At 41.7% G+C, this 24,435-nt stretch overlaps 2 protein-coding genes across 2 annotated transcripts in view; one reads left to right on the plus strand and one right to left on the minus strand.

Moving 5' to 3' along the window:
- Positions 1-24,435, plus strand: part of TENM3 (teneurin transmembrane protein 3) — a 1,277,620-nt gene that overhangs the window by 199,251 nt on the left and 1,053,934 nt on the right. The gene's annotated exons all lie outside the window — the stretch shown is intronic.
- LOC117877873 (heterogeneous nuclear ribonucleoprotein A1-like) lies at positions 1,370-2,564 on the minus strand. Its single transcript, XM_034771477.1, has one exon. The coding sequence runs from the start codon at positions 2,538-2,540 to the stop codon at positions 1,572-1,574; it is 969 nt and encodes a 322-aa protein (XP_034627368.1). The 5' UTR covers positions 2,541-2,564; the 3' UTR covers positions 1,370-1,571.

A 24,435-nucleotide genomic window follows, 5' to 3' on the forward strand; every position in this document is an offset into this window, starting at 1 on the left:
GAGCCAGTATAGTGCCTGCAACCTGGCACGCTCCAAGTAAACGTGCGCCAGGGTCTCCCTCACGCTGCAGAAGGGGCAGGTGTCTGGGACAGGGGTAAACTGTGCCAAAAACATGCCTGTTCTCACGGCCCTGTGAAGGAGCCGCCAGCTGATATCCCCGGCAGGCCTTGGGACCAGGGTGGAGTATAGGCTGGCCCACCAGGGCTTCTCACCCTCTAGAGGTGGCAAGTGGTCCTGCCATTTTGTGTCAGGGTAGGACACAAGGGTGAGGAAGTGAAGAGTGTGGCGCACAAGTGTGTATAGGTGTTTCCTTGGCGCGGTTTGGAAGCAGACCGGCTACAGATCATGCAGCCAGCTCATGGAGAAGGGCCAATTGGGTCCACGGGGCAGGGGCCTGATGAAAAGGTCCGGAGGGCCTGGGGTGGAGAGTGGGCGGGGCTTGCCCTTGTGCAGGACCCAGTCGAGGTAAGCCTGAGCAGCGGGCGGCAAAGCAGCCCTCACCTCCTGAAGTACGTGCCGGGAAGTACAAGGCCTGGAGAGCCCCATACGCCGAGCAAGCGTCAGGGGATCCAGCCAGTCTCCCTGGTCGTAATCCAGGAGGTCTCTGACTCTGGCGCACTGAGGGGGACTCCGCCACCCGCACACGGATCTAGGGATTGTGTAGCAGGGGCTCCGCGAGGAGATCAGCTCCCTTAGTGGCCGCCATGGACCTGGTCGCTGAGAACAGTTTCCAGGTCCGGAGGAGGTCCTGGTGGAAGACCGGCATCCTGGAGAGGTCTCACGGAAGACCTCTCCGATCCAGATAAAGGAGCTGTTGGAAGCAGTGCAGGAAGGTATGTGCCAGTACTCTCCACGCCGGACTACCTGCACCATAAAGGAGCCTCTGCAGGGCCTGGAGGCAGAAGACATGGACCGGAGTGCATAGGCACTTCAGGCCCTGCCCTCCCTCCGCCAGGGGCAGGTGGAGGACCCCTGCAGAGACCCTCGAAGAGAGAGGCACCGGAGTAGACCTGTCCATTTCCGGAGCCACTCCGTCACCCTGCCCTGTAAACCGTGCCAGTTCTCCAGCAGAGACGGATGCATGGCAGAGAGATAAACGCCGAGATAGAGCAGCGGACCCGCGCTCCACTGGATGGCCTGAAGCACGGGTGGGAGGGACACCCATCCCCGACCACCAGGCCAGAGCTCTTGACCCAGTTGACCCGGGCGGAGGAGGCTGGCCCTTCAGGTGTGGTTTTTTTTTTTAATTTAAAAAAGATACATTTATTCAGCGTCATGAGCAGTCTATTACAATTAGCAATCAACAGCATGGGTACGGAAAAAAATAAAATAAATTCTACATAAAAACCCTTATTGGAATGCTTTGCACTTTCCACAGAACAGAAACTAAAATAACCTGTTATACAATTAGTCACAAATACAGTCCTTATGTTTGCAAAGGAGAGTTTGTCTAACACATGTCTTCATGTAGCAGCTACACCCTGCCACAACTGTGTTTGGCTGAGTTCACAACTGTTGTAACCTGTCGCTTCCCTGGCTCTCCTCTCCTGCTAAGCTTTGTTTCCTGGTAGTTAAAACCTTCTCCCACCTCCATAACTACCGCCACTACTGGAGCCACCGTAGCCACCACCACTGCTGTAAGGACCAGAGCTCCTGCCTCCGAAGTTCCCTCCTTTCATAAAGCCAAAGTTTGAAGATTGGTTGTTGTAACTGCCAAAGTCATTGTAGTTTCCGCCACCTCCAAAGCTACTTCCTCCACTGCCACTGCCAAAGCCACCACTTCCATTGTTATAGCCGTCATAGTTGCCACTGCCACCGTAGCCTCCGCTTCCTCCAGGGTAGCTAGGGCCACCACCACCATAACCATGACCACTGAAGTTGCTGCCATGGTTAAAGTTGTCATTTCCACCAAATTCACATCCACGGCCGCCACCACTGAAGTTCCCAGAGCCACTGCGACCTCTTTGGCTGGATGAAGTGCTGGCCATTTCTTGCTTCGACAGTGCTTTCCTCACTTCGCAGTTGTGGCCATTCACAGTGTGATATTTCTGAATAACAATCTTGTCCACAGAGTCGTGGTCATCAAAGGTGACGAACGCAAAGCCTCTCTTCTTGCCACTGCCACGGTCTGTCATGATCTCAATCACTTCAATTTTGCCATACTGTTCAAAGTAGTCTCTCAGGTGGTGCTCCTCTGTGTCCTCCTTAATCCCACCAACAAAGATTTGCTTCACTGTCAGGTGAGTTCCAGGCCTCTGAGAGTCCTCTCTGGATACGGCCCTCTTTGGTTCAACAACTCTGCCATCAACTTTCGGTGGTCTAGCATTCATGGCAGCATCAACCTCTTCTACTGTAGAGTATGTAACAAACCCAAAGCCCCTGGAGCGCTTGGTATTTGGATCTCTCATTACCATGCAATCGGTGAGTGTGCCCCATTGCTCGAAGTGGCCACGAAGGCTCTCATCTGTCTCGAAGCTCAGGCCACCGATGAAGAGCTTGCGCAGCTGCTCAGGTTCCTTAGGGGCCTCAGACGTGGACATGGCGGTGGGTGGGGGGGGTACAGGCCTCTGTCTCAGACCGCTGCGTGCGCGATGCTTCCTCCGTGAGGCACTGATACAGAAAGGGCTGAACACCTTCAGGTGTTGCTAGGCAAAGTTCTCTGGCTCTGGTGCATTAGGTGCACGCACACCTAAGTGGAGTACACATCTGCATCACATTTTGAAGAACAACAGTTACAGGTAGGTATATTTTTTTAGCATGCACACCCTTCTCCCCTCCCCCCGTCCCCGCCTGCCCACTGTACTGACTTAGATATTGAGCAGGATTTGACTGACGTCCTAAATGTTGACAGAGTGTTCTAAGAATTTGCAGTAAATGGAGATTGCCCTTTAAAGTTTGGATATTAACTTTACATTATAGTCATTTCATATATGATGATGGGGTGGCATTATACAGTATTTTTGTTGGGTATGTAATCATAAACTACATTTGGATAAAATGTCTGTGGTAATATTTTTCTATTTGAAATAAATATTTTTGGTTATTTTTATTTTCTGTTTATAAGATCCTGTGTTACAATATAAACTGTCAGTATGTTGAGAGTCTCAACAAGCTGATCGAATTAACATCATTAAAGAACTAAAACAAGATTCAGGTTGAAAATAGCCCCTGTGAAACAGGCAGAGAACTGTCCTCTTACATAAAACTCCCAATTCAGCAGAGAGTACATGTAAGATGGAACTGTGCCAGTGCTGCTGGCTATGTTTTTATGCTGGAATTAAGGGACACGATGATAGAGAAGGAAACATAAATGGAAACTTAAATTGGTGTTCTGATTTGATGAACATACTTACACTAAAAATCCTGTTGTGAGGTTGACATTCTTGACATTTATATCTCTCTTTCAGAGATGGTTTTGACAATGTTGCGGGGGGTAGAAAGGTTCCCTAGCAAAGGTACCCCCAAACCAGAGAAATGTTAAAAAGCTAACAAGCTTCACAGTGCACATTCTAGTGCCACATGATGTGGAATTAGAGCTGCTTCAACATAGTCCTGTAGTGGGAGCACTGGATTGGGCATTAGAAAACCTGGGTTCCAGTTCCATCTCTGAATATCTTGCAGTGATTATTGAATATTGTAGGAGGGGGAGGGAAGAGTGGCATCTGTTGAGGCCTGGAGAATAGATTTTCTAGGGACCAAATTTACATGAATTTGCTCTAATTGTATATCTAGGTTTGAAAAAGTTCAGGAAATAGGTTTGCTTGCATGACAGTACTGTTATTTTGATATAACTGTCGCTGGTAATGCCCTCTTGTTATGTTCCTTACATGGAATTCTCTTTCACATGCTTGCTACATGATGCTTAACACGAAAGTGAGGACAGAGGAAGCCACTGATTTTTTTTTATCCATCATTTATGCTATAATTGTGCATGCTGTGTTGTACTTGATGCTAAAATAAAGCACAGCAGTAGGAGAAAGGGAAGCAGGAATGTTATATCTATCAGGGACTATATAAATAAGAAAAAATTCTTGGGGAAATAAAATAAGTCATGTCTGAGTATCATCCCTTTTAGTGGAGACTAGAAAGATGATGTCCCTAAACTAGGGATATTAGAATGATGAAAATACTTTAAAGTTTGCGTGTATGCACATGCGCGTGCACATACACATACGCACATGCACATACCCCTCTGCTAAGGTCTCTGCACTGCTGGACCCCTGTTCCCTCACCTCTGTGGCATGGGGGTCAGCAAAGCTGTGTTTAGGGGATTGCTGCAGCTGCCATAATTCAGAGTAGATACTATACTATAGAGTATTTCAGATATTAGTCCAGTGCATAATAATGTTGTCCAGTGATACCTACTGGAAATTCCAAATTTGTGCATACAGACTTATGTCTGCAATAACAAATATCCACCACAGGAATGTGGTGCACAAGAATAAATATGAAAAGAAATGGAAAAACTTACTGCATAGAGAAATAGACTAACTGGAAAATGAAAAGCCCTTTTAAATGTTGAATAGAAGAAGATAAAATGTCATTCTTAGCATGAAATATACAGTAGGGAATTCAGACTAAAGTAACGCAGGTCTGGAAAAGTAAATCTTTCCCCTTAAAAATCAGGAGAAATGTGGTCATGTGTATCAGATAAAATATCATTAAAATATAGTTAGTTGATTTCCAATGGAAATGTTAATATGATGGAAAGTTTAATCTCCGTGGTCACATACATTAGAGATAATTTACATTTTATCAAGAATTTAGTGTATTTTAATCCTATCTTCCAAAGAATATGAATCCCTCCCACATACTTATCATGCACAAATTCGGTTAGCATACTCTCCACTCCATTAGTGCATTAATAATTCATGATCTTTCCAATTTACATTTATTTGGTGTTTACTTTATTTTATTTTTTGTTAAAATGTGAAGGGTGGTGGAAAGTTGATATTTAATCACCCTTTTTACATTCATACACTCCTAAAGCTATAGTAATATTGTTAGGGTAAGTGTTAGCACTTTGGAAAAACTATCAGTGAGGACTATCTAGATCTCAGCTGTTCCATATTTTGTTCTCACCTTTGTTTGCTTCTAGAGAAAGCCTAATATGAGGCTGCTGTTCCTTTTTGTATTTAAAACAGAAAACAAACAAACAAACTCTCAAAAGTCTAACACCACATCTATCTAGTGGGGGTCTAGTGATTGACTAACCTAACGGGCAAATCCCAAATGTTGAATACTTATCTCTGCAAAACATGGCTTAAAATTTCATGACAACAAGATTTCTTGAGATTCCTGGTGCTGCCTGTCTCTAGTTGGAGAACAATTTTCTCATGATATTTTGATAGTTGCACTTTTAATCTCAACTATAAGTGCTGAAGCCCAGAAAAAAAGATAAATGTGGGGGAGGAAGGGGAGGAATAGCTGTTTCTCTACAGTGAATCAAATCAAAACACCTCTCAACTTTGGCATGTTTGAAATCCAGTTTCTGATTAATCCTCTCTCTAACAAAGTTAATTTGGTTTCTTTTTAGAAACATTTGCCCAGTGTTTCATTTATCCCTCCTAGAAATACCCAATTAATTGATTCTTAAAGGAAAAATTTCAAAGGCAAGCAAATTCTTGATTTTTAATTTATCTCTGTGTATTGTACATAGAGAAATACCTTTAGTGTCTGAATCTGGTAAACAAACACAACAAAAAGAGTATAAACTTAATAAAAAAGGCCCTGATTCTAAGAGAGGCAGAAGCCTGCAACTTCCAATGAAGTTGCGGTTTTCTGCACCTTTCAGAATAGGGCCTAAGGATACAACTTTTCAACAATCTTGCACCCTTTTACTTGAACTGAATATATAACAAATTTAGCTAATTTGCAATAGGTATTCTCTTTACAATAATCTTACTCCATTTTCAGTTCAGACGCTGACAGAGCAAAATAACAACATGCCATCATCCACCTTTTTTATCCCTAGATCTGGTACAGTATGTCATTGATTTGGCAAAATAATTATCAACGCTTTCAGTAGGAATTTTAAATTGATATGTCTATTTTTCTGGACAAAGGATAGATTATTAGTATCACTGGAGAAGTAGAGTAGCTACCCTCTTCTATTTTTAAGAGAACCAATCTTATTCATAAATACTGTCCCTTGTCACAGCTGAATGCAAATAAAACACTGAGTTACATTGTATTATGGGTGGAAATGCCAGAATCAATGAATCCTTATATTCACAACCCTATTTTTCACCCCTTCTAATTTCCAAGAGGGAAAAAAAACTCTTTCGTGCTGGAATTTCACATTCGTTAGTCTCAGCCCAATTATGAATTATTCTGGAAAGTCTGAAGAAAACAAGTGAAGTCATTTTTAAATGATGGTGCTGTGAAAAATTTACATGTTTCAGTTTTGTAGAGTGTTGTGACCTTTTTTTGCTCTCCCATAACTCAAAAACGGCTTGGTGTTAAAAGTTCAAACTTGTCATGCAGTTAATCCTTGATGAGAACAAGTGCATGTGATGTGTCTGAAAAGACATGGTTTAGAAATAAAAAAGTTACCACTCTCTCCATTTTGTTAACTCTTTCAGCTTCACCCATTTATAGTGGAGGTTTTTCCAGGTGTCTGCAAATGTTATCCACACCAGGCATTGGCACATCTCCTAATGCTCATCAGCAAGTCTGATGTTCTTTCTTGCTACTGACTTTACATTCAGAAAGGAATCAGGAAAAGGTGTCCTTTTTTTATGTTGCATCACTTGCCAAATAATATATTAGTCAAATTGCTTGCTATTTTGGTTCACATTTGACAATTTTTGTTTGTTTGTTTGTTTTTATGGAGACCTGCTTCTAATCAAATCATGTTTTGTGCCACCAGCAGAAATCATCTTGAGACACCAGAATCTCTTCCAGAAAGTAGGACTGTGCAAAAGTTTGATGAGGTCTTTGAACCCATCTTCACTGAGAGTGGGTTTAAGGATCTAGTGGGACCATGTATGTCAGGCCCGTATATCTCTAATGCTCATCATTTTGAAGGGATATCACTCATTTTAGTCCCAACATTACCTATTTCAGAGTAACAGCCGTGTTAGTCTGTATCCGCAAAAAGAAGAACAGGAGTACTTGTGGCACCTTAGAGACTAACAAATTTATTAGAGCATAAGCTTTCGTGGACTACAGCCCACTTCTTCGGATGCATATAGAATGGAACATATAATGAGGAGATATATATACACACATACAGAGAGCATAAACAGGTGGGAGTTGTCTTACCAACTCTGAGAGGCCAATTAATTAAGAGAAAAAAAACTTTTGAAGTGATAATCAAGCTAGCAGAGTACAGACAGTGTGATAAGAAGTGTGAGAGTACCATTACCTATGTTCCACACAAACAAGGGGTTCCCTCATTTTTATTGTTTAAAAATATTACAGCTATGTAATCATGGAGTCAGAGAACTAAAATTATAGAAAGAATGCTTTAGCATTGTAAGTTTCCTCCATGAATGATTTTTTGTGTCCTTCAGTTTGGGTTTTTGTCCCGCACTGTGTCCAGATTTGGCCTTGGCAAGTTGAGTGATATGATTAGGCCAAGTACTCACAATTTCAACAGAACTGGACTGAGACTATCTGCAGAAATTGCTCGCTAGCCGCCTCCTCCTCCCAAATGACAGGGAATTCCTTGTGGACTATTGTGATCTCTTTAAGGTGGGGCTGTGTCTTGATGCCCTCTTCACTGCCTCCAGGGGTGATTTTGCTTCTGTGGTCTTTTGTAAGCACTGAATGGTTGCTCCTCACATCTTCCTTTTTTAGGGGAGCAATTGTCAGTACCCGCTTCATGGTTTTAGGTTAGGCATAAAGCAGTGCCCAACTCCTTGTAGCCCTGTCCAAGAGAGTGAGAAACAGTCCCTCTTTGCTGTTAGTTGATAGACCAAGTGGCAGAGCCAAGAGTGGCCTGTTGTGTGGCTGCTTTCCCATTAATGGCTTCAGACCCAAACCAGTTTTCTTTTGTAGGTTAAGGACAATTTATTTTAACTCCATTTTGTGACAGGATTCTCAGCAGCCACATCTTAAGCCTGCTGGATACTACTACTACTTTCTTCCAGTGTCTGTCAGCCTATCTTGGGGTTAGGTTGCGTCTTATGCTTTTCTGTCTTTGATGAACTGGAAAGCAGTAGCCCTGTTAGTGAGCACCTAACTACCTAAACAACAAATAGGAGGAACAGGCATACAATGCCCTGAGAAGACCACAAGGAGAGACCCACATGAGAAGAGATTACTTTTCTGTCACTTTCTGCCCCCCAGTGTGTTTCTTGCCTTCTGTCCCCTTCTCATCTCTTGCTAGCAGGGTGCTGAAGGAGGCATTGCCTCCTTTTACCAGCTGTTCCACACTGACTTCAGCAGGAAGGAGAGACCTTGGATCCTATAACTTGTCTGCTACGCAGCTTCCCTTGGAGCCAGGAGAAACAGTCAGAAATCCCTGAAACCCTGCTGGATGCATGATATTCCAATGGGCTTGCAAAATGTATGAGCATCACTCAAACCTTTAAAAAAAAAAGAAAAAACTGTCTTCTTTGATTCAAGGGGATAGACAAAGTTTACTGCTTTTCTTGTTTGCATCTGTTTGGAATGAATCAATCTCATCTCTGTATAGGCACTAAATAATGTGCTCTTGCTTGAGGTCGCATCTGAGTCACTACCATTTTTTTGAACATTAGCTAAAGAATACATGCCAGAGTACAGAAAAATACCTTTCTATATGAGTTCATTATATAACCAAATCACATGTGCATGAGGCTAATTCATAGATATATGGATTTATAGGCAAGCGGGGCCATTTATTGTCTAGTCTGACCTCTTATATAATACAGGCCATAGAATTTCACTCAATAAGTGTTGTATTAAGCCCAGTAATTTCTGACTGAACAAAAGTATATATTTTAGAATGAATGTTACATTGCCCACTATCCAATGTTTTATTTATACCATATGTTTAAGTGTGTCTGGAAAGCAAGTCACTGTTAAAGGGTTTGGTGATGATTACCATTGCTCTTTTTATGTGTGTACAGTTGAATTACATGATTTTTAATTTTATTTTTAAGCACTACAGTATCAGTATGTATTCATAAATATTTATAGCTGTGTAATAAATGCAACCAACCCTTTACATTTAAATTAGGAATGTGCTATAAACCAACAAAACTCAGTGGCTAGAAGACAACCCTGTATACATGCTGTAAATAGAATAATGATTTCTGAAATGTTTAGTACATCTATCATTTTTACATGCTGGCGGAAAGAATGCCCAAACATACATGTATATTTTATCTACTTTAATTTTTAGCATTTTAATCCACGGAGTACCTCACTTTTTATTCAGAATGGACTAAATAAGAAATCTATGATTACTTACAGAGTCTTTAACAATAGGAGACTATATTAAGCTGCAGAGGAAACAAATGGAGTCCATGAATTGAATTCTAGTTTTCATTATCTCTTATTTGTGTATCAGACCCTAAAGCTGTTGATGCTATTTTCATATTCATCCATCTAGCAAAATGTTTGGTGTTGGAGGGTAGAATTTATTGAACAACTGTAATTTGTAGGTTAATTTTATGTGAGAAGAAACCTCTCTATTTTAAATGTGATGATATACTAAGTTACAAAGCACTTTAGAATGTTTTCCCCTGCAGAAGACCAAAAGGGTCCTAAATCCTCTTTGTTAATTATTAAATTATTGTTTAAATAGGATAAAATAATGTGTAATGTAGGACAAAATGGTATTAAAGTAAGAAATCTAAATAGCAAATGAACCTAGTTAATCTAATGTCTTATATTCGGTTCTGAAATGTTCCTTGTCAGCACTATAGTGTATTTGGCCTCTGTTCAACCTCCCTCAAACCATTAAGACTCTTTATTTCCCTTCCTTTATATAGGCTGCTTCTTCCATGTATTTTTGTAGTTTGTTTACCCAAGAGATAGCTTGGCATAGATGCAGTATCTGGATTTCAGTGAGGTGTTTCTTTTTATTCAGTTTTTAAGCTGGATTGACTTAGGATATGTCTAAACTATGAAATTAGGTTGAATTTATAGAAGCTGGTTTTATAGAAATCGGTTGTATACAGCCGATTGTGTGTGTCCCCACATAAAATGCTCTAAGTGCATTAAATCGGCGGACCGCGTCCACAGTAACGAGGCTAGCGTCAACTTCTGGAGCATTGCACTGTGGGTAGCTATCCCACAGTTCCCGCAGTCTCCACCACCCATTGGAATTCTGGGTTGAGATCCCAATGCCTGAATGATGTAAAACAGTGTCGTGGGGGGTTCTGGGTACATGTCATCAGGCACCTCCCCCTCTGTCAGAGCAATGGCAGACAATCGATTCGCGCCTTTTTACCTGGGTTACCTGTGCAGACAACATACCACGCCAAGCGTGGAGCCCACTCAGCTCAGCTCAGCTCACCGTCACCATATGTCATCTAGGTGCCGGCAGACGTGGTCCTGCATTGCTACACAGCAGCAGCTAATTGCCTTTTGGTAGTAGATGGTGCAGTATGACTGATAGCCTTCATCGGTGATCTGGGTGCTGGCAGACGTGGGGCTGGCAGAAGTGGGGCTGCATTGCACAAAGCAGCAGCCCCTTGCCTTTTGGTAGAAGATGGTATATTATGACTGGATGACTTTGCTGCAATGGGATTCCCAAACTGTGGTGCGGCGATAGACGGAACCCATATCCCTATCTTGGCACCAGAGCACCAAGCCACCGAGTACATAAACCGCAAGGGGTACTTTTCAATGCTGCTGCAAGCCCTGGTGGATCACAAGGGATGTTTCACCAACATCAATGTGGGATGGCCGGGAAAGGTACATGATGCTCACATCTTCAGGAACTCTGGTCTGTTTCGAAAGCTGGAGGAAGGGACTTTCTTCCCATACCAGAAAATAACCATTGGGGATGTTGAAATGCCTATCGTGATCCTTGGGGACCCAGCCTACCCCTTAATGCCATGGCTCATGAAGCAGTACACAGGCAGCCTGGACAGTAGTCAGGACCTGTTCAACTACAGGCTGAGCAAGTGCCGAATGGTGGTGGAATGTGCATTTGGACGTTTAAAAGCGCGCTGGCGTAGCTTACTGACTCACTCAGACCTCAGCGAAAAGAATATCCCCATTGTTATTGCTGCTTGCTGTGCGCTCCACAATATCTGTGAGAGTAAGGGGGAGACATTTATGGCGGGGTGGGAGGTTGAGGCACATCGCCTGGCCGCTGATTATGCACAGCCAGACACCAGGGCGGTTAGAAGAGCACAGCAGGGCACGGTGCGCATCAGAGAAGCTTTGAAAACGAGTTTTGTGACTGGCCAGGCTACGATGTGAAACTTCTGTTTGTTTCTCCTTGATGAACCCTCCCTCCCCACCCAGTTCACTCTACTTCCCTGTAAACCACCCCACCCCATGCTCCCCTCCCCTCCCCCCTTCGAGCACCGCTTGCAGAGGCAATAAAGTCATCGTTACTTCACATTCATGCATTCTTTATTAATTCATCACACAACTAGGGGGATAATTGCCAAGGTAGCCCGGGATGGTGTGGGAGGAGGGAAGGAAAAGGACACACTGCAGTTTAAAACTTTAACTCTTATTGAAGGCCAGCCTTCTGATGCTCGTGCAATCATCTGGGGTGGAGTGACTGGGTAGCCGGAGGCCCCTGCACCGTGTTCTTGGGCGTTTTGGTGAGGAGGCTATGGAACTTGGGGAGGAGGGCTGTTGGTTACACCGGGGCTGTAGCAGCAGTCTCTGCTCCTACTGCCTTTCCTGCAGCTCAACCATACGCTGGAGCATATCAGTTTGATGCTCCAGCAGCCGGAGCATCGGCTCTTGTCTTCTGTCTGCAAGCTGACACCACCTATCATCTTCAGCCCGCCACTTGCTCTGTTCATCCCGCGATTCAGCCCGCCACCTCTCCTGTCATTCATACTGTGCTTTTCTGTAGTCTGACTGCCTCCACGCATTCTGCTGTGCTCTTTAGTGTAGGAGGACATCTGGAGCTCTGTGAACATATCATTCCAAGTCTGCCGTTTTCTCCTTCTAATCTTCACTAGCCTCTGTGAAGTAGAAACATTTGCAGCTGGTGGAGGAGAAGGGAGAGGTGGTTAAAAAAGACACATTTTAGAGAACAATGGGTACACTCTTTCATGTTAAATTTTGCTGTTCACATTACACAGCACATGTGCTTTCGTTACAAGGTTACATTTTTCCTCTTATATTGAGGGCGTGCCGGTTTGGTGTGAGAGATCACTCACACCGTGCCAGGCAACAGATTTCGGCTTGCAGGCAGCCATGGTAAGCCACAGTCTTTTGGCTTTTTTAACCTTCTTAACATGTGGGAATGGTTTCAAACAGTAGCGCCCTCATTTCCCATACCAAGCACCTGTTGGGTTGGCCATTTAAAATGGGTTTGCAATGTAAAAGGAGGGGCTGCGGTTTCCGGGTTAACATGCAGTACAAAGCCAACTAACCCCCCTCCCCCCGCAACACCCAATTATCGGGGATGATCACTTCACCCCTCCCCACCACCACGTGGCTAACAGCGGGGAACATTTCTGTTCAGCAGAGCAGAAAGGGGCACCTCTGAATGTCCCCTTAATAAAATAGCCCCATTTCAACCAGGTGACCGTGAATGATATCACTCTCCTGAGGATAACAAAGAGCGATAAGGAATGCATGTTGTGTGCATGCCAGCAAACACCGGGACCATACGCTGCCATGCTTTGTTATGCAATGATTCCAGACTACGTGCTACTGGCCTGGTGTGGTAAAGTGTCCTACCATGGCAGATGGGATAATGTAGGAGCTGTATTTTATAATGTACTATGAGAATTAATGTATGATTTGATTTCATCTTGTCAGCCACCCTTTTTGAATAGCAGAAAGGAATGACAGACCAGAACTATCCTTCTGACTAATTATGGTCATCCTTTTGTTTTAGAATAAGTTATAAAGCTACTATGGTTTCCTATATGTATTACAAATTAGGAAGTAAGAGACAGGATTCTCTATTGTGTCTATGTTAAGTAGATTAGAGGAACATTGCAGGCCTGGGTCTCAATGTAAATTGTCTTGGTTATTGACTGTAAAACTTAGAAAGGTTTAATTTGCAATGCCCGTTTGCTCAATATAAAATACTACTGTTTGTATTCTCAATCTGTTTGTGTGAATGAGAAATGTATGCATCAGGAAAAGATAAGGTGTGAAAGCCATCACAAATGTCCAGATGGTCAAGAAAAAGTGAAAGACTTGGAAAGACCAGGAGACAATCAGAAAACATCCATTGTATCCGATGTTAAACATGTTAGCAGCATTGACGACCTCAGAGGTGAGGCAGGCACCCCCGAAGGCGAGACAACAAATAAGAGATAACGATGGGAAGTCCTACAATAACCATCAAATGATAACACCACTTAAGGACTAATGATGACAGGATGACACTGCAAAATGCATGGACTCAAATGGAAATTTACAACTATAAAGCTCGGGTGTTTTGCCATGGAACTCTGCATTCAGTCCTGCAAAGCCTCGGAGCATCGGATTGCGACCAACAGAACCCAGCTCCACACTCGTGCTCAATCTAACTGGCCATGAGATTGACTTGAGTTACAACAGACTGGTAACTATGAACATCACTGGCAGGACTGTGTGCGTGTGTGTGTGTCTAAAAAGCGTATGCTAACTGTGGTATTCTCAATAAATGCTGTGTATTTACCTTCCTCTATAAAGATCCCGTGTGCTTTGTATGAGCATAACAATAAGGCAGCCCTCCCCAGAAACCTTTTGCAAAGGCTTTGGGAGTACATGAAGGAGAGCTTTCTGAAGATGTCCCTGGAGGATTTCTGCTCCATCCCCATACACGTTAACAGACTTTTCCAGTAGCTGTACTGGCCGCGATTGCCAGGGCAAATTAATCATGAATCATTAAATACGCTTGCTTTTAAACCATGTGTAATATTTACAAAGGTACACTCACCAGAGGTCCCCTGTGTGCCCTCAGGGTCTGGGAGCACGCCTTGGGTGAGTTTGGGGGTTACTGGCTCCAGGTCCAGGGTGATAAACGTATCCTGGCTGTTGGGGAAACCGGTTTCTCCGCTTCCTTGCTGCTGTGAACTATCTACATTATCTTCATCCTCATCTTCCTCGTACCCCGAACCCGCTTCCCTGTGTGTTTCTCCAGTGACGGAGTCATAGCACATGGTTGGGGTAGTGGTGGCTGCACCCCCTAGCATGGCATGCAGCTCTGCGTAGAAGCGGCATGTTTGCGGCTCTGCCCCGGACCTTCCGTTTGCCTCTCTGGCTTTGTGGTAGGCTTGCCTTAGCTCTTTAATTTTCACGCGGCACTGCTGTGCGTCCCTGTTATGGCCTCTGCCCTTCATGGCCTTGGAGACCTTTTCTAATATTCTGCCATTTCGTTTACTGCTACGGAGTTCAGCTAGCACTGATTCCTCTCCCCATGTGGCGAGCAGATCCCGTACCTCCCGTTCGGTCCATGATGGAGCTCTTTTGCGATCCTGGGTCTCCATCACGGTTACCTGTGCTGATGAGCTCTGTGTGGTCACCTGTGCTCTCCACGCTGGGCAAACAGGAAATGAAATTCAAACGTTCGCGGGGCTTTTTCTGTCTACCTGGTCAGTGCATCTGAGTTGAGAGTGCTGTCCAGAGCGGTCACAATGCAGCACTGTGAGATAGCTCCCGGAGGCCAATAACGTCGAATTCCATCCACACTACCCCAATTCCGACCCGCTAAGGCCGATTTTATCGCTAATTCCCTCATCGGAGGTGGACTAAAGAAACCGGTTTAAAGGTTAAGTCGAAAGAAAGGGCTTCGTCGTGTGAACTTGTCCAGGCTTAATTCGATTTAACGCTGCTAAAGTCGACCTAAACTCGTAGTGTAGACCAGGCCTGAAACACAAGGAAGCTGAATGACTTGTCTGAGGTTGGCTCAATGAGGATTAGAACCATGAATCCTATTGCCCCCAACACTTTGCTCTAAACATGAAACTTCTCAGCCTTCTTATTACCTTAGCCAGGCAAAGAGATGTATTATCATGATCTGCTATATTTTTGGAATGTTTTAAAATATTTTTGATTCCATGTTTCTTTGAAGCATGGAAAGCGGGGTCTTGGACAATATGGGCCCTATGCTAGTTTTCTGGAGGTATGTGTTCATATCTGAATTTGTTCTATTGCAGCTGGTGTTCAGGCCTTTCTAGGCTATATGATACATAAGGACATAGATTAGTGCTCATTTTACTACCAATATCATATTCTTTCATGAGTACCTCCTCCAGTGGTCAGCATCTACCACCAGTTACCAAACAAAATAGTAAAATATCAATGGTAGCTCATATCTCTGTGATAACTGCTAGTAAACGTTTTTTAAATGGCTATCGCTTTGTGATCCTAATTTTAAAGCAATGTTCTCCAAGTGCACAATCCATCTTAGGAGAAGAGGTGCAAAAGTGGCCTTTGCACTACACTGATCCAGGGGCAGATGTTCTCTGGCATAACTTGGAGCAGCCCCCTGGGATTGTAAATTACAGCCGTCTAGCCTGGGCTCCCTATCAGCACTCAGCCACCCAGGGCTGCCCAGAATTCCTATAACAGACTGTATTCCCCTCCTGCCCCTGGCACAACCTCTTTGTCAGGGTTTGCAAGGAGGCCTGTACAGAGCTGCCTTTGGCAGCTGTATTCTTGCCTTTTCTGGGGTAATTCTTGCCTGGCTGACTGGCTGGCGGGGTTTTATTTCTACATACAAAGGACCAGAGTTGTGGTGGAGAGAATCCCTTCCTCAGTATTTTAAAACTACAGTTGTGACCAGTGATCCCTGAGACATAATTATTTGTTTCTGGAACTTTATTAAAACCTTTGTCAGATGGTCTGTGCTGATTCCAGATGATTCACTAGCTTTGAGGAGTGGGTAATTACAAAGCAGTTCCTGAATTCTGATACGTTGCTGGGAGGGAGTAAAAGGAGGAAAAGCTGAGAAATGTGGTGTTCTTGATCCATCCAGGAATGGGGAATGGTACTCAGTCAGTCAGTAAGATGTTAGAACCATTGAATTGCTCCCCTGACAAGGAAAGCCAAATGCAAGCCTGGCAACATCAAGGTCTGGTTAAGGAGAAGGAAACGAGTCGCAGCTCCTTTAAGAGTTTTCCCTCTCCTTTGGTTTCAAAAGGGTGATGAGGTGAGGACATCACTTGAGCTAGGGTCTGGCAGGAGGGCTCAGGTAGGCCATTGTCCCACTGTACACCAACAGAAAGTCATGTATATGGACTGTCCTGCTTAAAGGAGCTCTTTCTTTCCTGGACCAGCAGGTTCTATCCTCCCACTCAAGGAAGCTGAGAAGGACCAGGTTGTATCATCTGATGTGGGCAACATGCTAGTCACCATTTTTTAGGATTGGGAAGGAATTTTTTCCTCACCACCAGATTAGCCAAGGCTGAGTGGGTTTTTTGAGCCTTTCCCACAACAACTCTAGGACCAGTTGGTTATGTCAGGAGGTAAGATTAAAATTGTTGCATTAGCAGGTGGCAAGTGTTCATTGCCGATACTCATTCCACAGGGGGTCCAGTTTTCTGATTAACTGGTATTGGAAGTGGGTATAGGGAAAGGTATCCCCTAAATAAGCCAAGGAACAAGGATCAGGACTCCTAACATCTAGTACAGCAAGGAGACAACCCCTTTTTACTGTCCCCCTTAATTCTCACATTAGGGGAGTGAGCTTGAACCAAGTTGGAGGGGTATGGACTGGTGGAAACAAGTGAGTGAGGAATGGTGATCTGCACTGTACGATGAGCTATTCCCAGATAATTCCTAGTTCTGTTAAATTAATAAAGTTGAATTGACCACATCCCTCTCATATTGTCATTGACATGTGTGGAACAACAACACTGTGCCAGTATACTGATCCCTGCATGAGTCTGAGAAATTGGACTTTAAGAGCAGTCTAGGATATTCTGATTCCTGATGAATTTATTAGCTAGCTATAAGATTTCTTTACAAAATGAATGAGGGAAACAGAGTGGGAGCATGCTTAATTTGTAAATAATTTAGAAAATTAGAATCATTATGACAGATTCAAGTCTGCCCCACAATGTGAGATTTAAGGGAGACCAGGTGGTGGTAATGTATTGGAGGGGTTCCAAAATTGCTTTTGTGTTAATTGATATAGTAGAGGAGAGATCTCTGGAGAAGTATATGTCCCCAGGTAGTTGATTGCTTTGGAATTCCAACAGAGAAAATATGTCAAAACAAGAAGGGAAACATAAGTTATTGAGTGGTAATACCTTAGAATTGAACCAGTTAGTTTTATAGCTGGAAATTTATGAAAATGCTTGAAAAATTTCAAAGATGATACTATGGGAGAAAAAGTGATTGTTACAGAGCTCAAGTAAATCAGCAGAGTAAAGAGCCAATGTGACTTCCTTTGGTATATAGAAAACCATGTCATGGTGAGCTCATATATAGCTAAGGCAGAAAGTTTAGGATCTTTGTTTTTAATTTTAACCTGCAATCTTTAATCAGAACCTCTAAAAAGTACCATATTATAATGTTCTAAATTAAAAACTTTATGGATTGCATTGGAACACTTGCACCTGGAAGCTGTTTAAAATGATACACAATAGGAACTAAATAAGCCTCAAACCAAAAAGACATTGATCCATGCAATGAAAGAACAACATTTCCTCCTGATTAGCTGCGCAGTAATGGAGTGGGAAACTTAAAATTATTGGTCCACGGAGGAGGAACGCTCAGTCCTTTGAGTTTGCTCTCTAGCACACTGTGGCTTGGCACAGCAAGGTAGAAAGGGATTCTATAGGCTAACTCCTCTCACTGAATTAGTTATCAGATATAAAACCAACTTCTGTGATCTCGTGTGTTTGTGTTCTTTATAAGTCCCAAACTATTTATTCTTAACAATAAAATAAACCTTTTAATATTTGAGAGGGTGAGTCGTCTTTTGTTTGTTATCATCACTGTTTGTGAACTTCGCAATACAATTTCCTAACAGCGTTTCAGCAGGAGGACTTCAGGTTTGCCTTGCTTTTTTTTTTTTTTTAACATGATCTCTTTCAGCCTTCTCAGATAGTACTCATGCCATTAAAAGAGCAGTCTGTGTGACCTTGTTCTAAGGGGTTAATAAAGAATGCACAGCCTCATGAGCTTGATTCAATTTTCTTTATGTGAACATGCTGCATAAGTGACCATTATAGTATTTGTCTGGTTCTCTGTGCTTCAGTTTGCAGTTACCAACCTTTTATATGAATGACCACATCTGGTGTGCATTTGGTCATGTAAGGTGAGACAAAAGCAAAATAGATTTTCCTTAGCATTAAATCAAATTTCCACACAATGTACTCTCTAATGTGGATCTCAGATGTATCAGGTCATATATTATTTAGGTATATTGTATTTTGTGTAGATTATTTTGTTTTTGTTTTTTGGTATCACAAACTCAGTTTTAATAAATGCATGAGTAGATGAAATATTTGAGCTTTATATCTAGAAATTCAACACTTTCAACAGATTCTTCAGACTTCAAAGAATTTAATATTAGTATAATAAAAGGTCTTTTGAAGAATAATACTGGAACATAAGAAAAATGATTGCCTGAGTGTGCCCTATCATTTTGAAAGTGTTTTATTGCTTTAATTTCCTGTCTTAGTAAAGTAACAAGCGGCATAATAGAAGATATACTGTTACAGAGTTTGCAATTTATTAGAAGGCTTGAGCTGGTTGAAGACTTTGTGATGTGAAAAAGAAAACCTCTATTTAGCTGAAAAATGGAGACGAGCTACAACATTAATGTTGCAGCAGCTTTAAATGGAGTACTATCTTTGACTGATCAGTTGCCTCTACAAGCCGAGTATGTTTGCATGTAATAAATCTGTGAGCATGGGCCTCATTCTGTGCTAGTTGTGTGTCATCAGGTTCCTGGAAATCTAATGTTGTTTCATTTGTGAGGTGTGTATAAGATAACTGTTGCTATTTGGATTCCATAGCACAAAGGTCCCATTATAGCCGAAATGACCCATAAGATAAATTTTCATTCATTTATTACATTTTTGCATGCGTGACTGAATTTTAATTCCAGGCTTTGTCAACCTACTAATGTTCTAGTAAGCTTTTTAACCTAGTTATATATGCTTTAATTCACTGTCTTTTACTTAGTGGTCTGAAAGTGTAGAAAGGTGGGAGCTTATCCCATGGAGTAACAGAAAAACTACTTATTTTTCTTTTTTAAAATTGTAGATATGAAAGATGTGACAATATGAATAACTTGTACAAATATATTGTAAAATTACCTCATAAAGAACAACAGTTGTTTCCTTAGAAGGTGGCATAGGCTATTCACATTCTGTAAAAAAGAGAGTGTAGTCAGATATGCAGAGATCAAGCTGTATACTTGTAATGGAAGTTACATGTTTATCAGTGCAGAGCAAGAAGTACAAGAATCACAAGGGCTTCCTAATCCCACCACTGTTCTGCCACCAAAGGATTACAAAACATCTGTTCGTAACAGATTGTTTGGTATTGCCACAAAACAAAACAAAAATAATACCATGTGGCCAATCCCTTTGAAACAACAAAGAGAGCAGTTGATCTGAAGATTTGATTAATAATAATGGTCTTTAGTGGATTCCCAGACCATATGAGTCATTGGTGAATTACATTTATCATTATTGATTATACTTGGTGGTGTTCTAAACAATAATACATTTTTAAAATTTTCATATTCCTAATGATGAGTGATGAAGTACATAGCACATTGTATGGTCTCATATGACTTAAATTAACACAGCTATAAAAATCTAACATTTTAATGTCATGTGTTTAAGCAGCATATTGGACTACTAGGGGCTAAAGTGCAAACCAAAGCCCAAACATTACTGGTACCCTCAGTTATCTATGCTAGTCTTTGAAAGAATAATGATTTGAAAGCTTTATTGCTAACTGAAGCACAAAAGATTTCCTCTGGGCTTGCCGCAGACAATCCTCAGGCACATTAGACGAGTCAACTAGAGTTAGTTCAAAGTGAATTGCTCCATTTTAATCACGGTGACTTTACCCTCTCAGTCAATATGCTATAATGGCATATTGTCAGTATTTTTTCCTTTTAAATGACTAGCTTTGGTCACTTTATTTTAAGACATATTTTAGAGTGTTTGTGAGATTTATAGATTTAACAGCTCTTCAAAGAGACTTTCTGTCTGTCTTTACAACCCTGAAAATTTGTATTGCTGCTATTTCATCACCTTGAGGCAGCTCTTAGTTAAAATATGTAGAGCTTTTTTTTTACAACTGAATGAGTTCTTAGTATGATATATAACCAATTATATAGTTATAATGAGTCCAAATTTTAAAAAGCAAATAAAAAATGTTGCACTAAGGATTACTAAAGACTAACATTACTCTCTCCTAATTTATTCACAAATAGGAAACAGGTATATAGCCATAGTGTGCCAAATATTACTGTCATTAACTTAATAAATTCAGCATTTTGATTAGTTTTATACTTAATCTTGGGGTTTTTTATGCATTTTCTAAATTGTGTACCACTTTCACACACACTCAGATCACTTCCTAAACTAAGTTGCTCATGACAGCAAATAGCAATTAATGATAAGCAATGGATCCCTGTTTTCTTAACAGTTTTATTTTGAACCACCTGTGATTGGATGTTGCTGAGCTATTCTTCTTCTTATTGTGGAGCTGAATAATGTCTCCTGACTATTCCAGAGAAGCTATATCTGTTTTCACAGTTTTTCATGAATTCTAAGAACTCCATTCCAGACTTTGTAGGACAAACAAACAGTCCTTCCTTACTCAGAGTTTTGCTGAGTAAAGAGTGCAGTATTGGATCTTATAGTAATGTTATCACTTCTGGTTTTTGTTAGTATAGGTTATAGAACTAATGATAAAAATCTTTCCCCCTGGACTTCTATGTATTTATGTCCCTGATCCAATAACCACAGGGATCATAGAGGTGTATTTTATCTTCATTTTAGCCCTCTTGATATTGTTTTAGCCCAAGGGGGAAATCAAATGAGATACAGAAGATGCTAAACTCGCACAACTCTGAGGTCATTAACAACTAATTAGAAACAGCTTAGAGATCTCAATGATCCTTTGGTTAAGATGTGAGAGAGGGATCAGAGAATGTTTAACCTCTTCATTGCCATTTTATTATTTCAAGTCAGTGGCCAGAACTGTGCCACATTTTTGACTTATTGTAAAAGACGGCCACAGCAGAAAATATGGTTGTAAATTTTGCAGTGATAGCATGGGTGGGTGCTGGAACATAAATAGATCCATAGATTTGGAATGTTAAATGCATTTACCCTAACCATATATCATAATCATACCACAATGACTTTTATATAAAGCAATTTTTTAAGATTTGTCCAAATAGGTACAGAAAATAAATATACAGCACTTCTTTGCAGTATGTAAATATAGAGGGCAAAACTGACCTATGCCACGGAAAAACCTACAGAAGGAGGAAAGTTAATAATTGTGACATATTGATGTTGTGTTAACAGCATTGCTGTTTGCCCTCGTGGGTGCAGTAGTGCCTGTTTAGAATGGTCAAATTCTGTGGAAATTGAGAATCATTGAATAATCCCAGTCCTAACACTGTAGATCTCATGGCTGTTCATGAAGTGGCTGCCCCTTCTCAGGCAGCATGGGTAACTTTGTGGCTATATTGCTGTTACACATGGGTGTGCACAACCTCCCAACTGCAAGGCCATGCATTTGTCTCCATCCCGCCCCCCATCATGCTTGTCTGAAGCCCTGCTAGAATCTAATGCATCCAGCTGGACTACTTGGACTAAAATAGGTTTTACCTGCACTGACTCCTGACAGCCACGAGAGGCTGCACCCCACACTTTTTCTGTTGCTTGGGGGCATCTGTGCGGAAATCAGTGACTATCTCTCAGTCACAAAATGTCACCCATGGAACTGTGCAAAACTTGGCACCGTTGACCTCTCCTTTTGAAGAGGATTAGAAACAGAGCTGCATGGAAAACAGATACATTTTTCATGAAAATTTTAGCAAAAAATGTGTCATTTTTTAATTACCATTGAAAGCTTTTGAAATTTGCAAATTTTCAACCAGGTCTAAGAAGAGTCCATGGAGTAAAATTTAGTTCTGTGTTTAACTTAGCATTAATTTCTGGCATTTTCAGTGGACTCTGTGCTAGGAAAGCATATCTTCTGCAGAGGATGCTTCCAGCTCTGCCCCTCATCAACTACCCATAGCCCTGAAATTCCTACATAGTCATAAAGGTGTGATAGGGCAACTGCTAGCCCCAGAATGTGAAGAAGCAGAGTAAGCAGACTCAACTAATTTTCTTCCACAGTTTCACTCCCTGGCCACATTTACCTGTTGTTTGTGTGACTTTCCTACTTTTTGCACAGCTGAAGGGAACATGGATCCCATGGTATTTACTAACAATTTCAAACAGAAAAGGAGTTCTGTAGATTAGTATTTCTCAAATTTGACTTGCCTCCTTTGAGAGGCTCTGATAGATTTCCAGAGAGAGACAAGTCCAGCAAAACAAAGAAGGGAAGATCATTTTATTTTTCTAGCTGGTAGGAGAAGTCTTTATTTTCTGTCCTAAACTTTTTCATAGTGTTGCTGTGCACTTTTAGACATTGACTTTCAAACCAGAGAGGGCTGCATTTCTGTGCTGAATGAAGGGAGTTCTATATGTAGCTGGTTTGCCAATTTGTAATCAGGAATTTGGGAATTGCCATATTGGGCCAAACCAGAGTTGCATCTTGTCCAGAATCCTGTCAAATATCCGAGACCTCAGAAGAAGATGCAAGAATCTTTTTCAATTGTCAGTTATGTAATAATCTGGCATCTGGGAAAGATTCTTCCTGGGTTTTGTCCTATGTAATGTATTCATTTTGATTTATAAAAATATAAAAGCGTCAATTATTCAAAGCTTTAGGCACCCTTGATACAAAACACAAAAGCAACAAGAATAACCCCAATGTGCACAATATCCAGAAAACAGAATAACTCTACTGTGATATATCTGTATTTTTATGATTTGGGATTTGTGTCTATACAGATTGTTTGGTCCTCTCCACTTAGAAATGTTAAAGTCTGTGGCTAGGTCTACACTGGGGGGCGTAAATAGCGTAGCTGAAGTTGCATATTTTAGGTCGACTTACCTGGCTGTGAGGACGGCGGCAAGTCGACTGCTGCCGTGCTGCCGTCGACTCAGCTTCCACCTCTTGCCGCGGTGGATTTCTGGAGTTGATGGCAAAGCGATCAAGGATCGATTTTATCGCGTCTTCACTAGACGCGATAAGTCAATCCCAAATAGATCGATTGCCGGCGGGTAGTGAAGACATGCCCTCAGAAATATTTTAGGTGTGGTACTATTCCCCACCCTCTATAAGCAAATCTGTCCTTCCTGTATAGCTCGTAGCTAGATATTTTATTTTCCCATTCATTTTTGTCCATTCACCATGTTTCAGAAATGTCTATGATGTCAGGATTCTCTTCTGTTGCCGGGCATTCTCTGTCACCTATTTTTCCTTTTAAGCTCCTTGTATTGGAGTGGGGGTGTGTCATAGGTTTCACCCCCACTCTGAACTTTAGGGTACAGATGTGGGGACCGGCATGTGAACCCCTAAGCTCATTTAACAGCTTAGATCTGGTCTGGCTGCCACCACTCCCAAGTACTAATTCCCTTCCCTGGGTAGCCTTGAGAGACTTCTTCACCAATTCCCTGGTGAACACAGATCCAAACCCCTTGGATCTTAAAACAAGGAGAAATTAACCATCCCCCCTCCTTTCTACCACCAACTCCTGATGGATCCCGATCCAACCCCCTTGGATTACTTGAAAAGAGGCTGAATTCTGGAGCTTTCCCACTCCAGTTAAAAGTGAAACTGACTCAGACAAAGGGAACTTCCCTCCTTCCTTTTAAAACATTTTGTCCCCCCATTGGTTCCTCTGGTCAGGTGTCAGTTAGGTTAGGTGAACTTCTTAACCCTTTACAGGTAAAAGAGGCATTAACCCTTAACTAGCTGTTTATGACAGGGTGTATGGTTTTAATTTTTGGCTGTGGCACTATTTTGACTTAACTCCTTTTTCTGACACCCTCTTATTTTGTGGTCTGTACCTCTGTGATCACAACTTGTCCCTCCATCAACTGACTTATAATTTCTGTCCCATCCTTTACTACTGAATTCTGAATTATATTTGCATGGTATCTTTTATCCCAAAGGATCCCAAAGTGAATTATTCAGACCAAGACATCTGCTTGCAATGTCAGTAATACAAAGGTAAATTATTATTTGTTTAAGACTTTACAGAACCTAACCATATTACTGAATATTCAATATTAAATTACTCAATATTCAGTAGAT

This window comes from Trachemys scripta, chromosome 5 (genome assembly GCF_013100865.1).
Source record: "Trachemys scripta elegans isolate TJP31775 chromosome 5, CAS_Tse_1.0, whole genome shotgun sequence".
Taxonomy (NCBI): domain Eukaryota; kingdom Metazoa; phylum Chordata; order Testudines; family Emydidae; genus Trachemys; species Trachemys scripta.